This window comes from Bos indicus, chromosome 1 (assembly GCF_029378745.1).
Source record: "Bos indicus isolate NIAB-ARS_2022 breed Sahiwal x Tharparkar chromosome 1, NIAB-ARS_B.indTharparkar_mat_pri_1.0, whole genome shotgun sequence".
Taxonomy (NCBI): Eukaryota; Metazoa; Chordata; class Mammalia; order Artiodactyla; family Bovidae; genus Bos; species Bos indicus.
This window is the reverse complement of record NC_091760.1, coordinates 84,054,805-84,074,016: the sequence shown is the minus strand read 5'-3', so window position 1 is coordinate 84,074,016 and position 19,212 is coordinate 84,054,805. Positions and strand designations below refer to the sequence as shown.

General features: G+C 34.7%; 1 protein-coding gene across 4 annotated transcripts in view; it reads left to right on the top strand.

The window, feature by feature from the left end:
* KLHL24 (kelch like family member 24) overlaps positions 1-17,989 on the top strand; it is a 37,493-nt gene extending 19,504 nt beyond the window's left edge. For all 4 annotated transcript variants that reach the window (XM_019958985.2, XM_019958992.2, XM_019958978.2 and 1 more), the window contains 5 exons: positions 1,048-1,232; positions 2,405-2,523; positions 6,090-6,278; positions 7,200-7,388; positions 13,016-17,989. In XM_019958985.2, the coding sequence (XP_019814544.1) occupies positions 1,048-1,232; positions 2,405-2,523; positions 6,090-6,278; positions 7,200-7,388; positions 13,016-13,216 (883 nt within the window). In that variant the 3' untranslated portion in view covers positions 13,217-17,989. The remainder of the gene's footprint in view (positions 1-1,047; positions 1,233-2,404; positions 2,524-6,089; positions 6,279-7,199; positions 7,389-13,015) is intronic.
* Positions 17,990-19,212: the final 1,223 nt, after the last annotated feature.

Genomic DNA, 19,212 nt, shown 5'->3' with positions numbered 1-19,212 from the left:
CATAAAATGTAATTACAAGACTTTTTTATTTCCATGAGCCTTATGAACAAAAAGAAAAATCTTGGCTAAGCTTTTAGTTTTTCCTGTCTCTATCTTAAGTTTAAACTACAAAGTAAAAGAAGCCTGTAATTAATGTAAACCTCAGGATTCCCTTAGGGCACTTAAAAGTTATCTTTTCCACTCTAAAAGTAGCCCATGCTCATTACTGTTTTGAAAATTTGTGTTGATATAAAGGAGGAAGCCACACAATCAGGAGAAAACCATCATTAGCACTTTGCTGTGATCTCTCCAGACACATTAATTACATAGTATTGATCAGACTTTCTGTACAATTTTTCATCTTGCCTTTTTCCTGTAGCATTCTTTATTATAAGCTCTGTTAACATCTTTGGAGACCACCTAGCCTTTTCAGTTGGATTAAGTTTACTTAAGTTTAAAAAAAATATATTTAGGGAAATCCTTGGCAGTCCAGTGGTTAGGACTCTGCACTTTGACTGCAGAGGGCGTGGATTCTATCCCTGGTCAGGGAACTAAGATTCTGAAAGCCATGTAGTGCGGTTAAAAAAAATTTATGTTTCAAAATGATATCTGAACAAATACATGTATTGCTCTAAAGGATACTTAAATTGTACTGTGAATTTGTCTTTTTAGAACTAACAATCTGATGAAAAAGCACCATTTTCCTACACTTAAAAAGTGCATTGTCTTATCTTGTGTGGTTATGCTTATCTGAATTGCCGTTAAGATTCCATTTGAAAGTCATCCTTAATATTACCAGGGTTCCAGTTCAATTAGGTATAATCTTTGGACTGCTACTCATAGAAAAAGTACCCATAGAAGTTTCCTGTGAAAAGATTATGTTATTAAACTCCTTATAAATGTTCTCAAAGTAAATAACTGATAGCTTCTATTGGTTGGCACATACTCAGAAAATAAATTTAACTTTATAATAATGTTCCACTTTTTTTATGACAATGGTATGCTTTTAGGAATTTAAACAATCGAGTGTGTGTTATTATTTATGCATTCTTATAATAATTATTTTAGGTCAACTGGCTATTCTGAGGTGATAGTTGTCGTTGGAGGCTGTGAACGAGTTGGAGGATTTAATCTTCCATACACTGAGTGTTACGACCCTGTAACAGGAGAGTGGAAGTCTTTGGCTAAACTTCCCGAATTTACCAAATCAGAGTATGCAGTCTGTGCTCTAAGGAATGACATTCTTGTTTCAGGTAATAAAGAATTATTACGTAGCTACTTTTAATTTAATCACAGCTTGGCCATTTGAAACCATTACAGTGTCTCAAAAGAAAAGAGTGAAAGTAGAGATGCCCTCTTTAATCAGATCATATTATACAACAAATAAAACTGAAACTGACTTATTGCTCTTAAAAACAGGTACAAGATAATTTAGAATAATTTAAAAAAGATTCACCAGAAAATGTCTTTAACCATATCATTTTTTAAAATTTATGTTATTGATTTCTTGTTACTAATTTCTACTGAACAACAAAGTGATTCAGTTATACATATATATTATTTTTCATATTCTTTTCCATTATAATTTATCCTAGGCTATTGACTGTAATGCCCTGCACTGTACAGTAGGCCGTATTATGTTTTAAATGCTCGCAAACGCATATAGAATATGTACAGTTTTTAAAACTTCTTTACTCTAAGAACACAGTGAAGTATATAAAGTGAAGAGTGCTCAGAATTAAGCATCTCTCATCCACCCATGTTTTCTGGAATTCTCCCCAAAGTTTATGAAATAAGATTTTTCTTAAAATTCTTAACTTGAACTTTCATTATAATACATGATATGTTACCTCTAAAGTCAGACAGACAGTAATGTGACAGATTTATGCAAAGTGTAACTACAGTGTCTCTAATTTTAAATTTGTTAATTAAACAATTTTACCAGTTTTGTAGGTTACTCTGTTATTACACATTGAATAATATAACAACACATTATTTTGTGTAGTGGTATACAAAACGGCTGATTTTTTTAAATCTTTCTAGAATAATTCTTTTGTCCAGGTGCTTCTGTTCTCTGACTCTTAAATGAACAGTCTTATACATTTGACCATAGAATAAAATGTAGAATAGTAAAATTGTAAAATTCTACTATTCTACGTTAAAATTAGAATAGTAAGTTTCATATTCTACATTTTATTATTTGGGGCATGTAATGATTATTTCTCAAAATAACAATGGACAAGGTTAAATCTGCTCTGTGATCTATTTCCATTTGAAGTTTTAAGGGTCTTTGTTTTATTTATTGAACTGAATCCTTAAATTCTTGGACTGGGTGAATATTTCAGTATTTTCATTATTTATGCCTTGGGCATAGATCCCTTGGTGATATACTTGTTAGTGTGTGTGCAATGTTTTGCATTTATAGGTGGAAGAATCAATGGACGTGATGTCTGGATTTATAACTCACAGTTAAATATTTGGATCAGAGTTGCTTCTCTAAATAAAGGCAGATGGCGTCACAAAATGGCTGTCCTCCTTGGTAAAGTAAGAGAAACCACTTTTTGTTATTATTGCTGGTACCTTTCCAGAATAAATACCACAGATGAATCCTTCATTTTACTCACCCTCTGGGTATTTTGGACTCAGCTTGTATTTCCTTTCATTTCTAACCTCAGTACATAAACTGAAGATATAAACAATTTGACACTGTACTTTTGAATGGATATTTTGTTCTCCCAACTTGGAATTCATAGCAGTGCAGCACATTTCTTTTCTCATGCACCATTGGCTTCTAAATGCCTGAGAAGCGCTCGAAAATAAAGGAGTACATCAAGTACAAAAACAGGCCAGTGTCTAATCCAAGCAGTCTTTTTCCTTTTACTGACTTCGGCAATCAGGCCAAGATATATTTATCTAGAGTCATATTATTTTATCTTTCTTATTTATACAAGTAGGGACAAAGCAAATAAGTGTTAAGATAAACTCACCAGCTTATTTTAAAGCAAACTTACTACTGGCTGCAGCTAATAAATATAAAAAACATATAATCTGATTCTGGACCATTCACTGTCCTTAGGAACTTTGAGAATCACTGGTAGACTAGTGGCAACTACAACCAGTTTTTCTGAGTTAAATTAATATAAGAAGCTGTTACATAAGCAGATAAAAATACAGCTGTGTAACAAGGGCTCACTTGGATTCTTTTCCTGCCTCCGTCTCTATCAGCTCCTCCAAAGCCACTTCAGATTGCTGAGCAGTCTAAGTATAAGCAACATAGTTGGCTTGCGCATTTTTTTTGAAGTGTGGTTGATTTACAGTATTGTGTTAATTTCAAGTATATAGCACAGTGATTCGTGGTTTAGGGGTTTTATTTGTTTGCTGATTACATTCCATTATAGGTTATCACAAGAAACTGAATATATCACACATAACATTTTTTATTCGTCCCCTGTTACCCTCTACTAAAATGATTGCTACCTCTTAAGCCCTCTCGTGGAGGCATTTTAGAGCCACCAATGAGAAAGCAGAACTGCTCTAGTTGGAACAGAGATGATGCCAGGAACCCTTCCCACTCAGTCACCCACCTATCAGTTCTCATTCCTTCCCTCTTATCTCCCCACAAAAGCGTCTTAAAAACTCTGTACTGTAGAGCTTCTCAAAGTGCAGTTTGAAAGCTACTGTTAATTCCTAAGGGTACTGATCTAGTGTGCTGTTGCCACTGACAAAACTAGTGAAATAATGAGGACCTTAAGGTAGGTGTAATGAAAATAAAATACTAACAGTATTGTCTAAAACCACTGGTTTGTTAATAGAGTTTTGGTAGCTATACATCAAGGATGACAACATAAAAGGGGCAGGTTGAAAGAGATGAGGTCAGACTAAAAACATTATAATTCTTTATTCTGAACAGAGAAAAGCATATGAAAATGATTGATGTTCCAAACATCATTTATGGATTGATGAACACAAATTTACTTGATAAATATTAGTATACTTGACTTGAAGTTACCCAAAACTTGGAAGCACTAATTCAAAAAATAAAAAGATTCCTTCTGTCCTTCCACAGCAAGTACTCAATTCATGGAAAACAGTTATTCCAAAAATTACATTCAAGGCTGAATTCAAACCTATAAAGTTATTTAAAGCATAAATGTTTTCTGTTAAGGAAACCTAGGATGGTTTGGAATATAGTATCGTAGAGCAAGAAGCAATCTTAGAAAATATTTAATGTAACTTTTTCAATTTATGAAGAAACTGAATCCAGAGAGATGGAGTCATTTGCTCAAGGTTGCACAGAAAGTGATAAAGCAGGGGCAAAAGCTCAGATTTTCTCAATCTAGGAGCCTTTTATCTTGAGGCTCATAGCATATATTTTTAGTTTATGCATGTAGTGTAGTGTTAAAGTTTAACCCTCAAAATTATGTGATAGGTACTATTATTTTATACATTTTTAGATTGAGGAAATTAAGACAGAGTTTCAGAGAGTATAGGTAAACTGCCCAAGCAAGGTCTTATGTGCAGTGGCAGAGCCAATGTGGACTCTACCTCTCCTGACTTCAAAGTTGTGCCTTTAAGTACTATATTATACCTCAGTTTCTGTACCCCTTCCATAGCTGCATGACCTTGAATAGGTTACCTAACCTCTCTGGGTTATATGGTGTGGGGAGAACAGACCCACCAACAGATCATTTTAAATGTGAGAAATGCAAAATTGAAGTAACATTGGCTGCTAAGGAAATTTGCAAGAGTACAGAAAGATAGATTGTGAACATACTTGAATGACAATGTGTAAATATAAAGTTTGGCCTTGACCATTTGGCATTCATTGTTAGACTAGTAAAAGGAGTTGATGAGGTATTTTAGGAAGATTAATCTATGGTTTAGAGAGTACAAGAGTGGAGACCAGGAGGAGATTGAGAGGTATGAAATGATACGGACCCTGAGGAAGGATAGTGGCAGCGGGAAACAAAAGGAAGGGACAGATGCGAGAGATGCTGTGAAAGAAGGCTCAGTAGAACTTAATAGTTAGATATAGATGCAGAGAAAAGTTGATACTGCTGCTGCTGCTGCTAAGTCGCTTCAGTTGTGTCCAACTCTGTGCGACCCCATAGATGGCAGCCCACCAGGCTCCCCCCGTCCCTGGGATTCTCCAGGCAAGAACACTGGAGTGGGTTGCCATTTCCTTCTCCAGTGCATGAAAGTGAAAAGTGAAAGTGAAGTCGCTCAGTCGTGTCCAACTCAGCGACCCCATGGACTGCAGCCCACGAGGGTCCTCTGTCCATGGGATTTTCCAGGCAAGAGCACCGGAGTGGGGTGCCATTGCCTTCTCCGAAGTTGATGATGATTGTTCATTAAAAGAATTGTAGATATTAAACTGGAGAGCTTCTATAGGTTAAAGATTTCTTGTATATCTCATGATGCTTAATGGATTATTCTGCATATAGCTGGTTTAATAAATGGCCTGTTGATCACTTGTCCTACCTCCTCATATTTGTGAAAAGAAAATGTATATGAAAGCTCTTTGAAATATACAGTCTAGAGTTCATTATGTGCCAGGTACTTTTCTAGGCTTTATAGGAACTAAATTAAAGAACAAAATAGGCCCTGCCTTCAAAGATATCACAGTCTAGTAATCCTTACCTAGTATTTTAGTTTCTAGCTTTATTCTATTTTAGAGCTTTAGTCTAGCTTTATAATATTCAAATATTTTCACCATACGTGAATATGAGTACTTATGCTAAATCCTATAATTCTCAATGCAAGTAGTATTGCTGCTAGTGGGATTAAGATTGCTTCTTACTTCAAGCTATACATGTCCTTTTGTGCATAAAGCAGAGATATACATATAGTACATAAACACATATACAGTGTATCTATGGTATTAAAACTTTCATTGAATGGGGCTATTATGAAAAGAAATGTCTAAAATATCTCCTTGGTGGTAGTGAGAGGATGATAATTTTTTAAAAGGTCCAGAAACGGAGCTAAGTATATTGCAGTTACAGTCACCAGGAACTTTTAAAGGGAAGAGATCCCTTAATTCTTTAGCCAACTAGTTAAAAATTCAAACTTTTGATAATTAAGATTTTTTCCATGTATTTTACATGTAGGTATATGTTGTTGGAGGCTATGATGGGCAAAACAGACTTAGCAGCGTAGAATGTTATGATTCCTTTTCAAATCGATGGACTGAAGTTGCTCCCCTTAAGGAAGCAGTAAGTTCTCCTGCCGTGACCAGCTGTGTGGGCAAATTGTTTGTGATTGGTGGAGGACCTGATGATAATACTTGTTCTGATAAGGTAAGCCATGTTTTCTTGCAGAAATAACCACTGATATACACAAGAAGAGAAATACAAATGGCCTAACAAGTAGGTAGTTTGGTTCCCTAGTGTGAAAGGCCTTTTAAAAATTGTCTGGTACTTTATACATTGGGAGGAAAACATTGAGTTTCAGGTTACTAAAGTGAAATGGTTTACAGAATCAAAAAATTATTTGTTCAGAATACAGTTAGTAAGTGAACTAACAAAGGGTGAGACAGTAACCAGTTATACTGCTTTCAAATGGGTCATTTTCTGTGTACTTTGAAAATATTGTTTAGAACAAAGATAAGGGAAGAAAACCTCTCTAATGTAAACATAGGATGGCTCAAAGGTGCTGCAGTTCATTAAATTCCTGGGACAATGAGCATGTGCCATACTGACAGCTCTGAAAATACCCTGTTTATTCTGGAGACAAGTGTCTAATGCCTGATTCATTTAACAATAGTTTACTAAATTTTGTCAATCAATAAATTTTTTCTCAAATTTTAATGTCAAAAGTTACATATTTAGAATTCATTAATTCAGAACTTGTGATAATTTAAAGTATAGTAAATTGAGGTTCGCTTGTATTCTTTTGAAGACTCCCTAAATATGTAAAGAAATTGTATTCAAATTGAGGCATACTTATCTTATGTAACAGAATTTTTTAAAATCCAGACATTAATTTTAATGGGAACAAAGCAAACCTGGTAGCCATTCATCCTAGAAACAATCTGTGCTTGTCTGTCACTCTGTTCTGCTTGATAATTCAGATATTTCATTCTCAAGCCAGCCTCCCTTAATTCTATGAATTAATGGAATTTTATTTTAATCATATTTTTGTATATTGGCAAACTTTTTATTAAGTAAATTTGCATTCTTGTTGAGAAATTTTAATTAAATGTTTCTATATATTACTAGGTTCAATCCTATGATCCAGAAACCAATTCTTGGCTACTTCGTGCAGCTATTCCTATTGCCAAGAGGTGTATAACAGCCGTATCCTTAAACAACCTGATATATGTTGCTGGTGGACTGACCAAGGCAATATACTGTTATGATCCAGTTGAAGATTACTGGATGCATGTACAGAATACATTCAGCCGACAGGTAATAACATAAAACAGACCAAAAGAAAAATCAGTGTAGGAGAGACCAAGTATAGTACCAATATGAATATACAGTACTGGACACTATTTCATGTACACTTGGATTATTTCACAGTTCTTTCAAAGTTCCACATACAGCATATGGTGTACTTGTTTTGAACTTCTTCCAAGGAATGGATTATTGAAATAACTTTTTACTGTCCCGTGGTAAAGTAGGTACTGTACTTGGTATGTTTGGTTTTTTTCCCCCTTGACCTTTTTCAGACTCCTGCTCCAGTTCTTATCCCTCTCTGTTGTACATTTCAAAAGAGAAGAAATGCTCCCAAACTGGTTTCTGTGCTTCTGCAGTAAGAAATTAGGTAACATGTTGTTTTGTTATAAAGAAAATGGCTGCACTTGGTTCTCTTTCATTCACACTGCATTTGTACTCTTTACTCTGCTTCTACCCCACCCCAAAAAGGCGTTCCCTTGGCCTTTTAATTCATAATTCTACCCTCCTTCCTTCCACCATCAAAATGTTTGATGGCCCTGACGCTGGAAATCTGGCTCGACCCATACCACTTTTGAGGTGTTGTACCCACAAAGGTCATTACTAATAATTTTCTGAGTCTTATTCATGTTCTCTTGGTTTTTTCCTACCCAACCCTTAAATATGGGTATTGCCTGAGCCTCTTTTCCCTGCCCTTTTCCCAGTTTATACTCTATTCCTGCTCAGTACTGATGACTTCAAATCTTATTCTCCATTAAAGCCTCTCTCCTCTGCTCCAGACTCAAATTTCCAACTGCCTATTTAATATGTTCTAAGGCTTCAAACTTAAAACAGAATTCACCTTCTTCCCTAAGCTTACTTTTTCTGTTCCCAAACAACCTAGTGGGTAGAAAAACTCTGTTTCTCCCTTATTCACAACACTTCTGACACCAGATATGTGAGTTTATTCCCGTACCAATCAACTCTCCATCTCCAACTGGTGTCTTACAGTTCAATTCAGATCTGACACAACCTGAAGTTAGCTTCAGATTTTAAGGACTCAATCCTACAAGACTGCCACTGCTTCAGATGCCAGTCACAAGTCTCAGGTTGTCACCAGTACTTCTGAGCAGTCAACTATAAATCAAGGTTTTCACAGTCCCCCCCATGAATTCAGTAATTTTCTCAGGAAAAACACTTACTTATGTTTACAGGTTATTACAAAGGACAGAGATGGGCAGCCAGATAGAGAGGTACCCATAGTCAGGTCTGGAAGGATCCCAAGCACAGAACTTTCTGTCCTCATGGATTTGTGGTGCTCCATCCTAGCACATGGATGTGTTTACCAACCTAGAAGCTCTCCATGTCCTATTTTTTGGGATTTTTATGGAGGCTTTATCATGTATACATGATCAATTATAAATCAATTTCTAGCCCTTCTCCCCTCTCCAGAGAAGGGAGAGTGGGGGAGAAACCCTTTTCAAGCTTCTAATGTCTTGCTTTTCTAACCCATTTTACCACTAGTATCTGTTGCTTGCGTTTGCTATCCAGATGGTATGTGTTCTTGCCTTTGTTCATTCTATCCACTTAGCCTTTAATGCCTTTTCTACCTTATCTACTTGTCTTTCAAGGACCACTGCATAGTTATAACAATCTGAGATTGCCCTGTTCCGAAATAATGCCTTTTCTTTCTGATCTGTCACTATACCTAACCTCTATTAGTAAATATTTATTGAGTAAGTAAACAAATAGAGAATGAAGTAACAGAGGGTCCTAATGTTAAGACAATTTTATATAAAATATAAGAAATATAGACTGTAAGGATAATGACTAGGGTTTGGGTATAACACTATTTTTCTGAAGCTGTTGACATTGAAGTATAGTCTCCAATTAGTAATGTATTCAGAGTAACATTGCCTCAGTTGATAAAAGGGACATAATAGGATCTTCAGTTTCATGGTAAAAAGGGAACATAGTCTTCTGTCCTTCTTATATCCCATTTAAATAAAATGAACTGCAATTCTCTAGTTCATTGTCCTCCTACAAGAGACAGGTGAGAATGTGCCCTGCCACAGAAGAACCCTTGTTATGGTCACGTCCAGCTGCATGACAAGTGTTTACACTTACTTCTAAGTCTTTTAACCAAAGCTTTTTTTAATTGGTTTATTACAGTGAATATTTTTAAATATAGTGCGTTTTCACTAAGAGCTTCTATTCACTGAGAAGTTGACTGTACTATACAAAACAATAGCAGAGCTTAGGAAGATAATTGCTGGCATCTAGCATAACACAGGGCATATCAAAAACATGTTTTGTTTTTTAATTGGAGGCTAATTACTTTACAATATTGTGGTGGTTTTTGCCATACATTCACATGAATCAGCCATGGGTGTGCATGTGTTCCCCATCCTGAACCTCCCTCCCACCTCTCTCCCCATCCCATCCCTCAGGGTCATCCCAGTGCACCAGCCCTGAGCACCCTGTCTCATGCATCGAACCTGGACTGGCAATCTATTTCACATATGATAATATACTAAAGAATATATCTTTAACTAAATGATTGAGATAAAATTAAGGAAAAACAAGAGGACATATATGGCACATTTTCCTTAATTAGACAGTGCCTGATAGTGACTTCAGAAATTTCAAGGAACATTTAGATCAGAAGTATATTAAATCTATATTGAAGTCTTAAGACTAGTATGTCGGATTCATTTTGATATTTGGCAAAACTAATACAATATTCTAAAGTTTAAAAAAAAAAAAAAGACTAGTATGTCAAATCTCTTAATTTTTGTTTTATCTTTTCTCCCCTGGGCCATTCTTAAAACCAGTACCTCTAAATGTATCTATGTATGTATTATTGATAGGCAGGTTTTGAACCATCTGTGAGTCTTTGCCTACCCTTTTAATACTAATCAAATGAAAAATGATGAATCAACTATTTCATGAAATCTACCAATTCCATGGTAGAAAGCTATTTGAACAGTTTTAAAGTGCTTAGAATATCGAATGACCAAAAAAGAGTTGAAAAATGAGCTCTTTTTGTGCAGTCATAATGGACCCAGCATTTTTCCCTGCTGTACCTTGATATTTTCATGCCTTTTGACATTGCATAATTCCTAAAAGCCACAACTTGATATTATAAACATATTTCACTTTTTAATTTTTATCAGGAACATATTTTTTTAATTGTGAAATTTTTTTACTGACGAAGTATTTTTTTAGCCTTCTTCAGTGGACTAGGTATTTAAAATGTCATTAAAGTTTAGAATAATAAATAAAATCTGATTCTTTTTCTTTATTGGCATTTTAATGATTCAGCATTATTTAAAAATAATAATAAAAAATAATTCTTTATTGTTGGCATTTTATCAGCATTATTTAAAAATAAAAATAAATAATAATAAAAATAATAATTAAAAAAATAATAATTAAGGAGAGAGGTATGTTTTACAATATTAAAATTGTGTTTCATTTAAGTCATGAAAAATAACATTTAAAACTTAATGTGTTATTAAGTTATTTTTATTAGTAGCTGTCATTACTCTTGAGACTAACATAGAGTAAAATAAACTACTATGCAAGTCATTTCCTGATACGAGTGAATATCAGTTTTGAAGATTGCTTGTTTCAATTAATTCTGAGCACTATTTAAGAAATGATGTTAATAACAATATCCTATAATTATATAGCTTAAGAATCATCATCCAAATGACTATAAAGTTCAATAGTACAAGCCAGCTTGTACTTGAAAACTAAGGATATTGTTTTTTGTGGTATTTAAAACTTTCAGAATTTCTAGAAAGAGCTCATTGTGCTTTAATTGAAAAGTGTTATAGTTTGGCACATAATTGATACAATTCATAGGTGGTATTCTACATAAAAATTTTGTCATTCACTAGTGATAATGGGCCAAGTCATTTTGGGTGTATATAAACTCTAATGTAGGCATTTTTAAGTACTCACTTACTCTTCTAGACCCAAAAGTACTATCCTCTATTATATAAATCTACCAAGGTTTAATTTTTTCTACAAGAGTGAAATTTATATATAGCAAATCTAATCAAGTAAAAATGTTTGTTGTACTCACTGGTAGAATCTATCCATTGCTGGTTATGTGGAAGCAGGATAATAATATACAATAACTGTCTGAATTAATATGAAATTTAAATAGAAGAATAATTGACCTGCAGCATAAACAGATTTATGCAATAGACAGTTTTAGTGTAATTTCTTTTTTTAAAGAATCACTCATCCTTGCAAAATATATATTATTGACAGATAAGAGTAAATTTAGCTAAGAATATCATTGTGTAGAAAGTTAACTATAAAATGTTATTTGGGGAGTTTCTATACCCCAATCAAGGCACCCTAGTAACAGTGCTTTCTTAATCTGGTTATAACTCTCTCATTCATTCAACTTGAGGGTAATCCCATATAACTAATAATGTTCCTATCCCTTGATCATGTAATAGACACTTTTTATAGTAAAGGACTGTCCTATAATATTATGATGGTTGTATCATTATAAAATTATGAGGTCCTATAACAGGAGAAGCAACTCTTTAAGGATATTTTTGTTCAACCACCATTAAGTTAACTAAAACCCTTTTCTCAGCCACAACCCCCAGTTTACTGCCCATATCTTGACCCCAATTACTGACATTTACTCTGTTTTAACACTCCCTTCACCCATGCAAATGTGTCTAGTATTCACACATAGAGCAGGAGTTGGGCAAAAGGGAACTTATTTCTTTTCTTCCTTTTGACTGTGTTCAGTTCAGTCGCTCAGTCGTGTCCGACTCTTTGAGACCCCATGAATCACAGCACGCCAGGCCTCCCTGTGCATCACCAACTCTCAGAGTTCACCCAAACTCATGTCCATCGAGTCGATGATGCCATCCAGCCATCTCATCCTCTGTTGTCCCCTTCTCCTCCTGCCCCCAATCCCTCCCAGCATCAGAGTCTTTTCCAATGAGTCAACTCTTCGCATGAGGTGGCCAAAGTATTGGAGTTTCAGCTTTAGCATCAGTCCTTCCAAGGAACACCCAGGACTGATCTCCTTTAGAATGGACTGGTTGGATCTCCTTGCAGTCCAAGGGACTCTCAAGAGTCTTCTCCAACACCACAGTTCAAAAGCATCGATTCTTCGGCGCTCAGCTTTCTTCACAGTCCAACTCTCACATCCATACATGACCACTGGAAAAACCATAGCCTTGACTAGATGGACCTTTGTTGGCAAAGTAATGTCTCTGCTTTTGAATATGCTATCTAGGTTGGTCATAACTTTCTTTCCAAGGAGTAAGCGTCTTTTAATTTCATGGCTGCAATCACCATCTGCAGTAATTTTGGAGCCCAGAAAAATAAAGTCTGACACTGTTTCCACTGTTTCCCCATCTATTTCCCATGAAGTAATGGGACCAGATGCCGTGATCTTAGTTTTCTGAATGTTGAGCTTTAAGCCAACTTTTTCACTCTCCTCTTTCACTTTCATCAAGAGGCTTTTTAATTCCTCTTCACTTTCTGCCATAAGGGTGGTGTCATCTGCATATCTGAGGTTATTGATATTTCTCCAGCATGTCTAATTTTACTTTTCCTTTTGCTGCCAAATTCCTTAAGGTCAATAGTTAATTTTTTTTTTTAATTTGGTTCAACAGGAAAACTGTGGTATGTCTGTATGTAATGGTAAAATATATATCCTGGGTGGAAGACGGGAAAATGGAGAAGCTACAGACACTATTCTCTGTTACGATCCTGCCACAAGTATCATCACAGGGGTAGCTGCAATGCCCAGGCCAGTGTCCTATCACGGATGTGTGACTATTCACAGATACAATGAGAAATGCTTCAAGCTCTGACGCCAGCGTACCTCACCCAGGAAGCCACAGCAATCCAAGATGAGAGGTTTTAAAAACTCCAGAGTGGGAACTTGGTTTATCTCCTTTATGCCATATGCACAAAAAAACAAAAATAATAATTGTCGTGCCTTTCTCCCCCAAATACCAATCTTTTAAACTGTAATAAAGCCTTTTCTGTAATTGGGGAAAAAAAAGGTAATAGTTTTGAAGGTAATAGTGGTCTTTGCTTGGGCCGTGAGAGTGTACCTTTGTGAGTATTTGTAAAAAAAAAAAAAAAAAAAGCCTATGTGGCATAGGAAATAATGTTTGCCTGCATACCATTTAGGAATTTGTGAATGGTCTCTTCATTTATGTATGTTTATCTGGAAGACTGTTTATTCCTTATTTTGTCACATAAGTGTGTATGTGTGTGTATATATATGTAGAAAATTGCATGACAAGTTTTCATTTAGGTCAAATCATGTAATGCTTAGAATGCTTAGAATCATTCTAAGGAGGGAAAGACAGTTTTAAAAATCTTTTTCACTAAAAAATACATCCAAATTGATTAACTTTATTATGTTTTTTTTCTGTAATTGATAAAACAGTAATGACAACAATCTGAGTATCATAAAATACTAAGTTATTGTGACTTCATTCTTGGAATTGCTTTCTTATATTAAAGATATTTTGGGGAGAAGATACAAAAGCAAGTCCCCCTAAAATGGGGATTAAAATTAAAGATTAGTTCCTAAGAAAAAGTTATCTAAGACCCTTGAAGGAAAAATGACCCACTGTGGCTCTCAAAAGTATTTATGTATCATCTCTAAATCCTCTAAGGGAAGTGCCTTTTCTTAAACCTGGCAGAAGAGCTGAAATCCACTTTGCAATATTATCTTGTGAAAAACAGGGACAGATTTTCTCCCTAGCCCAGTAGGGTTTGACCTCATTGGAATGGTGCTTTGGGTGAGGACCTCTTCCTGGTTATCCTGTTTTCTTGTGAACAGCTAAAAATCCTGGGAGTCTCTACTGTTAAGCTGCCCTTAAAGGATAAAGCAGGGACCACCTATCTCAGTGGGTCCATATTTCTTTTAAAGTTGACTATCTGAAGAAACTAACAGTAGTAGTAGCAGTTTTCTAAGATAAATCTTCATTTGGTACCCACTGTGTGAAATGTCGATCAACATTCTCACACTTCTCTACATCAAATTGCCTTTGTCTAGATGTTTCAACTCAAGTTTATAAAGCTTGCTAGTTTTCAGAGAAAAGAGTGAAATTTTTTTTTCTAAGGCAAATGGGATGGCAGGAACTACAGCACAAGTGATTGTTGTTATTCCTGGGTAAACAGATACAATTTACAGTATTTTAGGGATGTTCCAGGTAGCCTGTTCTCTTTCAGCTTCCCAGGCATTATTGTCATCTCACATCTTAATTATATATTCCTTGCCATAGGAGAAATGATGCAAATACGTGATTATAGTGTCACCAGGTTTTTGTTAAAACCAAAGTAGTAATCAAAAACCTAACATTGATAAACTTACTCTTCTTTTCCCATTTTAGAAGATACAGAGATTTCAAATACACTATACAGTATCAACTTTAACGCCTAGCTGGATTGTGAATTCTGAGGAAAATTCTAAAAAACTTAACAAATTTTAGGGAATTTTTATTTTTCAAATCATAATTTGAAATTATCTGTACCTTTTTGTGATAATTATCAAAGCAATTCATAAGCCAGTTTTCTACCATTTTAGTTGAAAGACAATAGTAGATACAATTGGGAAACCTGTTTTAATTTTAGAGTAAGCATCTACTTCTGCATCATACCCTTTGTAGGTTATGGAACCTATTTAGTTCAGAAATTCTTTGTGGTGTGTGAGATAATGTATGAGAAAAGTGTTGGTAAATGCTGAGGACTATACAAATGATACTTGTTATTTTCATGTGTATTTGTAAGGTCATGCCCATCCGTAAATATAGACACTTTCTTACAGAAAAGCCTTTCTCAGTGTAACCTATATTTTAGTACTTTTGTAAGTATTAACTATTTACTTGTATTTTGTTATATGTTTATTTTTAATATTCATGTGTTTATTACAGTAAATTTGAAATGAAATCCTATAAACCAGAATTTGTTTAAACATGGACCTTATGCCAATATTTTTAAATTTTTTTCTCTACATAATTTAAAACCACATAATTAGGTCACCAAGAACTTAGCTTGAATCCTATGAAATTAAAGTAACAATTTTTAAAGTTACCCAACAGATACTTTAATTTCCTTTCACTTCCTTTACTGATTTTTTTATAATGAGGTTAGCATAGATAAAATAATGAAGAATTTTAGGGTATAATTAGTATATCAAAAGGGATTTATCAACAAAATTGGTGTCAGATTATATTCATACTGTCATCACATAGCTGACATTTTCTTTTGGTTTGTGATGCTCATATAAGCCTTTGGGTTAGGTTAGTATGTATATACATGTGTATATATGTAGATAGATAGTATGCTCAATCTACACACATATATACAAAAACCAAGAATTTCAGCAGTTTCTGGTTTCTGATCAGAGAAAGGAACATAAAGTAAAAATTAGTTGATCTTACTAAATTCAATTCCAGACGTTGTTTTTTAATATTGGGCATCTCTAGCGTGCTCTTGTACATACGAAAATATATGATGAATATTATTATGATGACTCATACAGTCAGAGTCTATATAACGCATACAATTTACAAGATCAGGAAACAAATTGGAGGGAGATACAAGTTTGGTAAACATAGCCATTGATACCTCAGTGGGAAAGGAATTCAAAAGTAGGTTTTGTGGATCAAGAGAAATGTACTTTTTTTTTTTTTTTTCATGAACTTTAATCATTTTTCATGTGGTTCCTATATGTGAGTGAGCTATAACGTGATCTAATTTTTACAACAAAAAGACCTTCCTCTTCTGTTCTAATCTTCCCACTGACTTTACTGCACAGGTATGAAATGGTAGCCTATTGGATCTTTAGTAACTTTTTTTTTCCCTAGATGACTGAAACATAGGTATTTACTCCATTTAAACCAGGTGTTTAAAAAAATGATGTAAATACTCAGGGTATTAACTTGTCATTTTTGCCTAATTGGAGTGTTTAAAGTGCCATATCTAAGCAACTTTCAGTTCATAATTCTAGAGTAAATTCAGTTTGGTAAAGGGGCTTCACACGTGGTGGTGGTTAAACATTCACTTTTTTATATTTAGATGAAAATGTTTGTGGACTGATACATTTTCTCTTAGTGAATACGAATTGTTTATGTATCTCTACTGTCATACCCTTTTTGAAACTCAGGAAAGACAAAGGTTCAATTCTACTACTTTTGTCAGTATACAAACCAGGTGTGTTATTTTTCCTGTTGTCTGGATATGGCAATAGATTTTTTAAAAAGAAAGGCTGTGAGAACCCATACGTGAAAAGAGAGGATTGAATTGTTTGTGCCTTTTGTTTCTTGAGATTTATATGTGGAAAGGACATCATCTACTCCAGACTGTATTTTCAAAGAGAAGAAATTGCTATTTATGTGGTGCCAAGTGATAAAATAATGTCTCTTAAAGGCTTCCTGTGGACTGCCTTTATTTTCCTAAGCTCAAGACACCAGTTAACCTCAACATAATTTTGGCCTTTATTAGAATTTCTGTGCATTAAATTGAAAGCTAGGTTTACATCACCTCACCCCATTATTCCTTTTAGTTACATAAATAAATTCACCATACCAAGAAACCAGAATGGGGCAATTTGGTTGGCCTTTAAGGCAACAGGTTTGACTAGCTAGCTATACTTATTGTCACATCTAATGCTAGGTATCAGAAACCACTTGAGCTGGAAGTGTGAACTGATAATTCCAGAGACATTGTCAACGTACTTCATACTTTTTTAAAAATGTTTTTTATGGATGTTTTACATTTGTGTGATTGCCTTAGATATTAAATTAGTGCTAAAGATCATTAAAAATTTTTTTAAATAGCAGTAGTTGTAACTTATTTTATATATTGTCCCAAAGAAAAGAATTTGTTTTAATGTTTTCAAAATAACTGCATCTGTATTTGCTTATGTGCCTTAAGTTCTCTAGTTCTGTTTCAACTTTTTTTTAATCTAAAGTTTACCTTAGATAAGTTCCATACTTATTTCCTATAAATTGCTCTTAAAATGTTTAATGAGCATCAACTATGTGGTTGCTTGGCAGGAAGGAAAATGTTAAGAAAGTGGTTTGGTGTTTGGAGTTTTACTATATTTGGGAAGGTTTTTTGTTTGATGCCAAGCTGCTTTTTAAGATTTTAAGAAAAAATTCTTGTAAACATCATCAATATCTATATCCAGTGTCAAAAAAGTAAATCTACTTACTCTTGTTCCATTCTTAGGTACTGTTTTTTTGTTTTTTCCTCTACAGACTCTTTCATTTATCTTTTTTGAAAAAGTTCTTAATCTTTCCTACCCCAATACCCACCCCATGGTTTCTTTATTTAAATCTTGTTGAAAGTCTCTGGAGCTAATCTAAGACAACACAATTATAGAGTTGAACAAAAGCGTACTGTGCTTTACAACATGTACAGACCTGTGGCAGCCAGATGTCATTTGCTTTCAGATGCTCCAGTCTTCACAGTTAAAAAAAAAATGTTCCTTGTTTCTTTGTTTTCATCAGTTGCGGCACACTAATACTTTCATGTCTCGTCTAAAATATACTTTGTGCATAGTTTTTCTTTAATTTTTAAAAAGTTGTATCTAATAAAAAAAAAATGTCTTTTAACCATTATTACTTGACTACAGTTGTATTAAATTTTATTTACCAAAAACTAGTTGTTGTGTCTTAAATATATTCAAGTGGTTGTTTGAAAAAGGAATGGGGGAAATTACAAGTTAACATATGTGTTTATTGGTAAGTCCACAAAGTAACTAGAAGGCCAAACAAAAAACTGAAAACATTGGTGTGTGTGAGGAAATGGTGGCTTTTTTAAATGATTTTTTAAACTTTTAATTATGAAAGTGATCCATCACATTTGCACTGTAGTATTCTTTTGATTTGGCTCTCAAAAATACCCCTATAGTAGTATCAAGGCTAAAGAACTTAAATTTTATTCCAGGTATTGAAGAGAGGGTCCATTGTTCACTAAAGAGGCAACGTCTGACTTTACGTTAGCAAAAGTAAAATCTTGAGAAGGTGCATTACAGAAGCATAAGCAGCACTTAACTTGTTATACTTAATTTTTAAATTGTGCCATGAAAATAAAAAGGCAAGTTAGAATGTGTCTTCCCCGAATGAGGGCATGGCGACTCAATCCACTATTCTTGCTGGGAGAATCCCCATGGACAGAGGACCCTGGTGGGCTACAGTCCATGGGGTTGCAAAGAGTCGGACACGACTGAGTTACTAAGCACAGCAAAGAGTGTCTTAAATGGCAGAGCTGTTTTCATTTCATTCATTTCCTCTGCACCCACACCTAGAAAGTGGATAGTGCTCTGCCATAAAGCCGTTAAACCTCTCTGAGCCATACTTACTTTGTTCTAGGAAATGCACTCATAATACTCAATTTACAGGCTTATGGGATAACCGTGTATGTTGAGTTCTGGCACAGAAGAGAATATAAATGTTGGTTTCTTTTTTGCATTTTGTTTTTAGAACAGAAAATGCAGTCAGGGAAGGAGTTGAAAAACTTGTTAGCTTGTATTTGGAAAATCATGGACAATGGGTAAAACGTAGAAGCATCTTCTAATTAAAATTTTCTGTTGAAAAAATAACCTGTGCTGTTAACAATATGAGAGGGGGAAATGGGCTAAAACTGCCTCTGCCTCTCAGCCATTAACTGTTCAGTCGCTCCGACTCTTTGCGGCCCCGTGCATCTCAGCACGGCAGGCCTCCCTGTCCACCAACTCCCAGTGTTCACCCAAACCATGTCCATTGTGTCGGTAATGCCATCCAACCATCTCATCCTCTGTCATCCCCTTCTCCTCCGGCCCTCAATCTTTCCCCGCATCTCA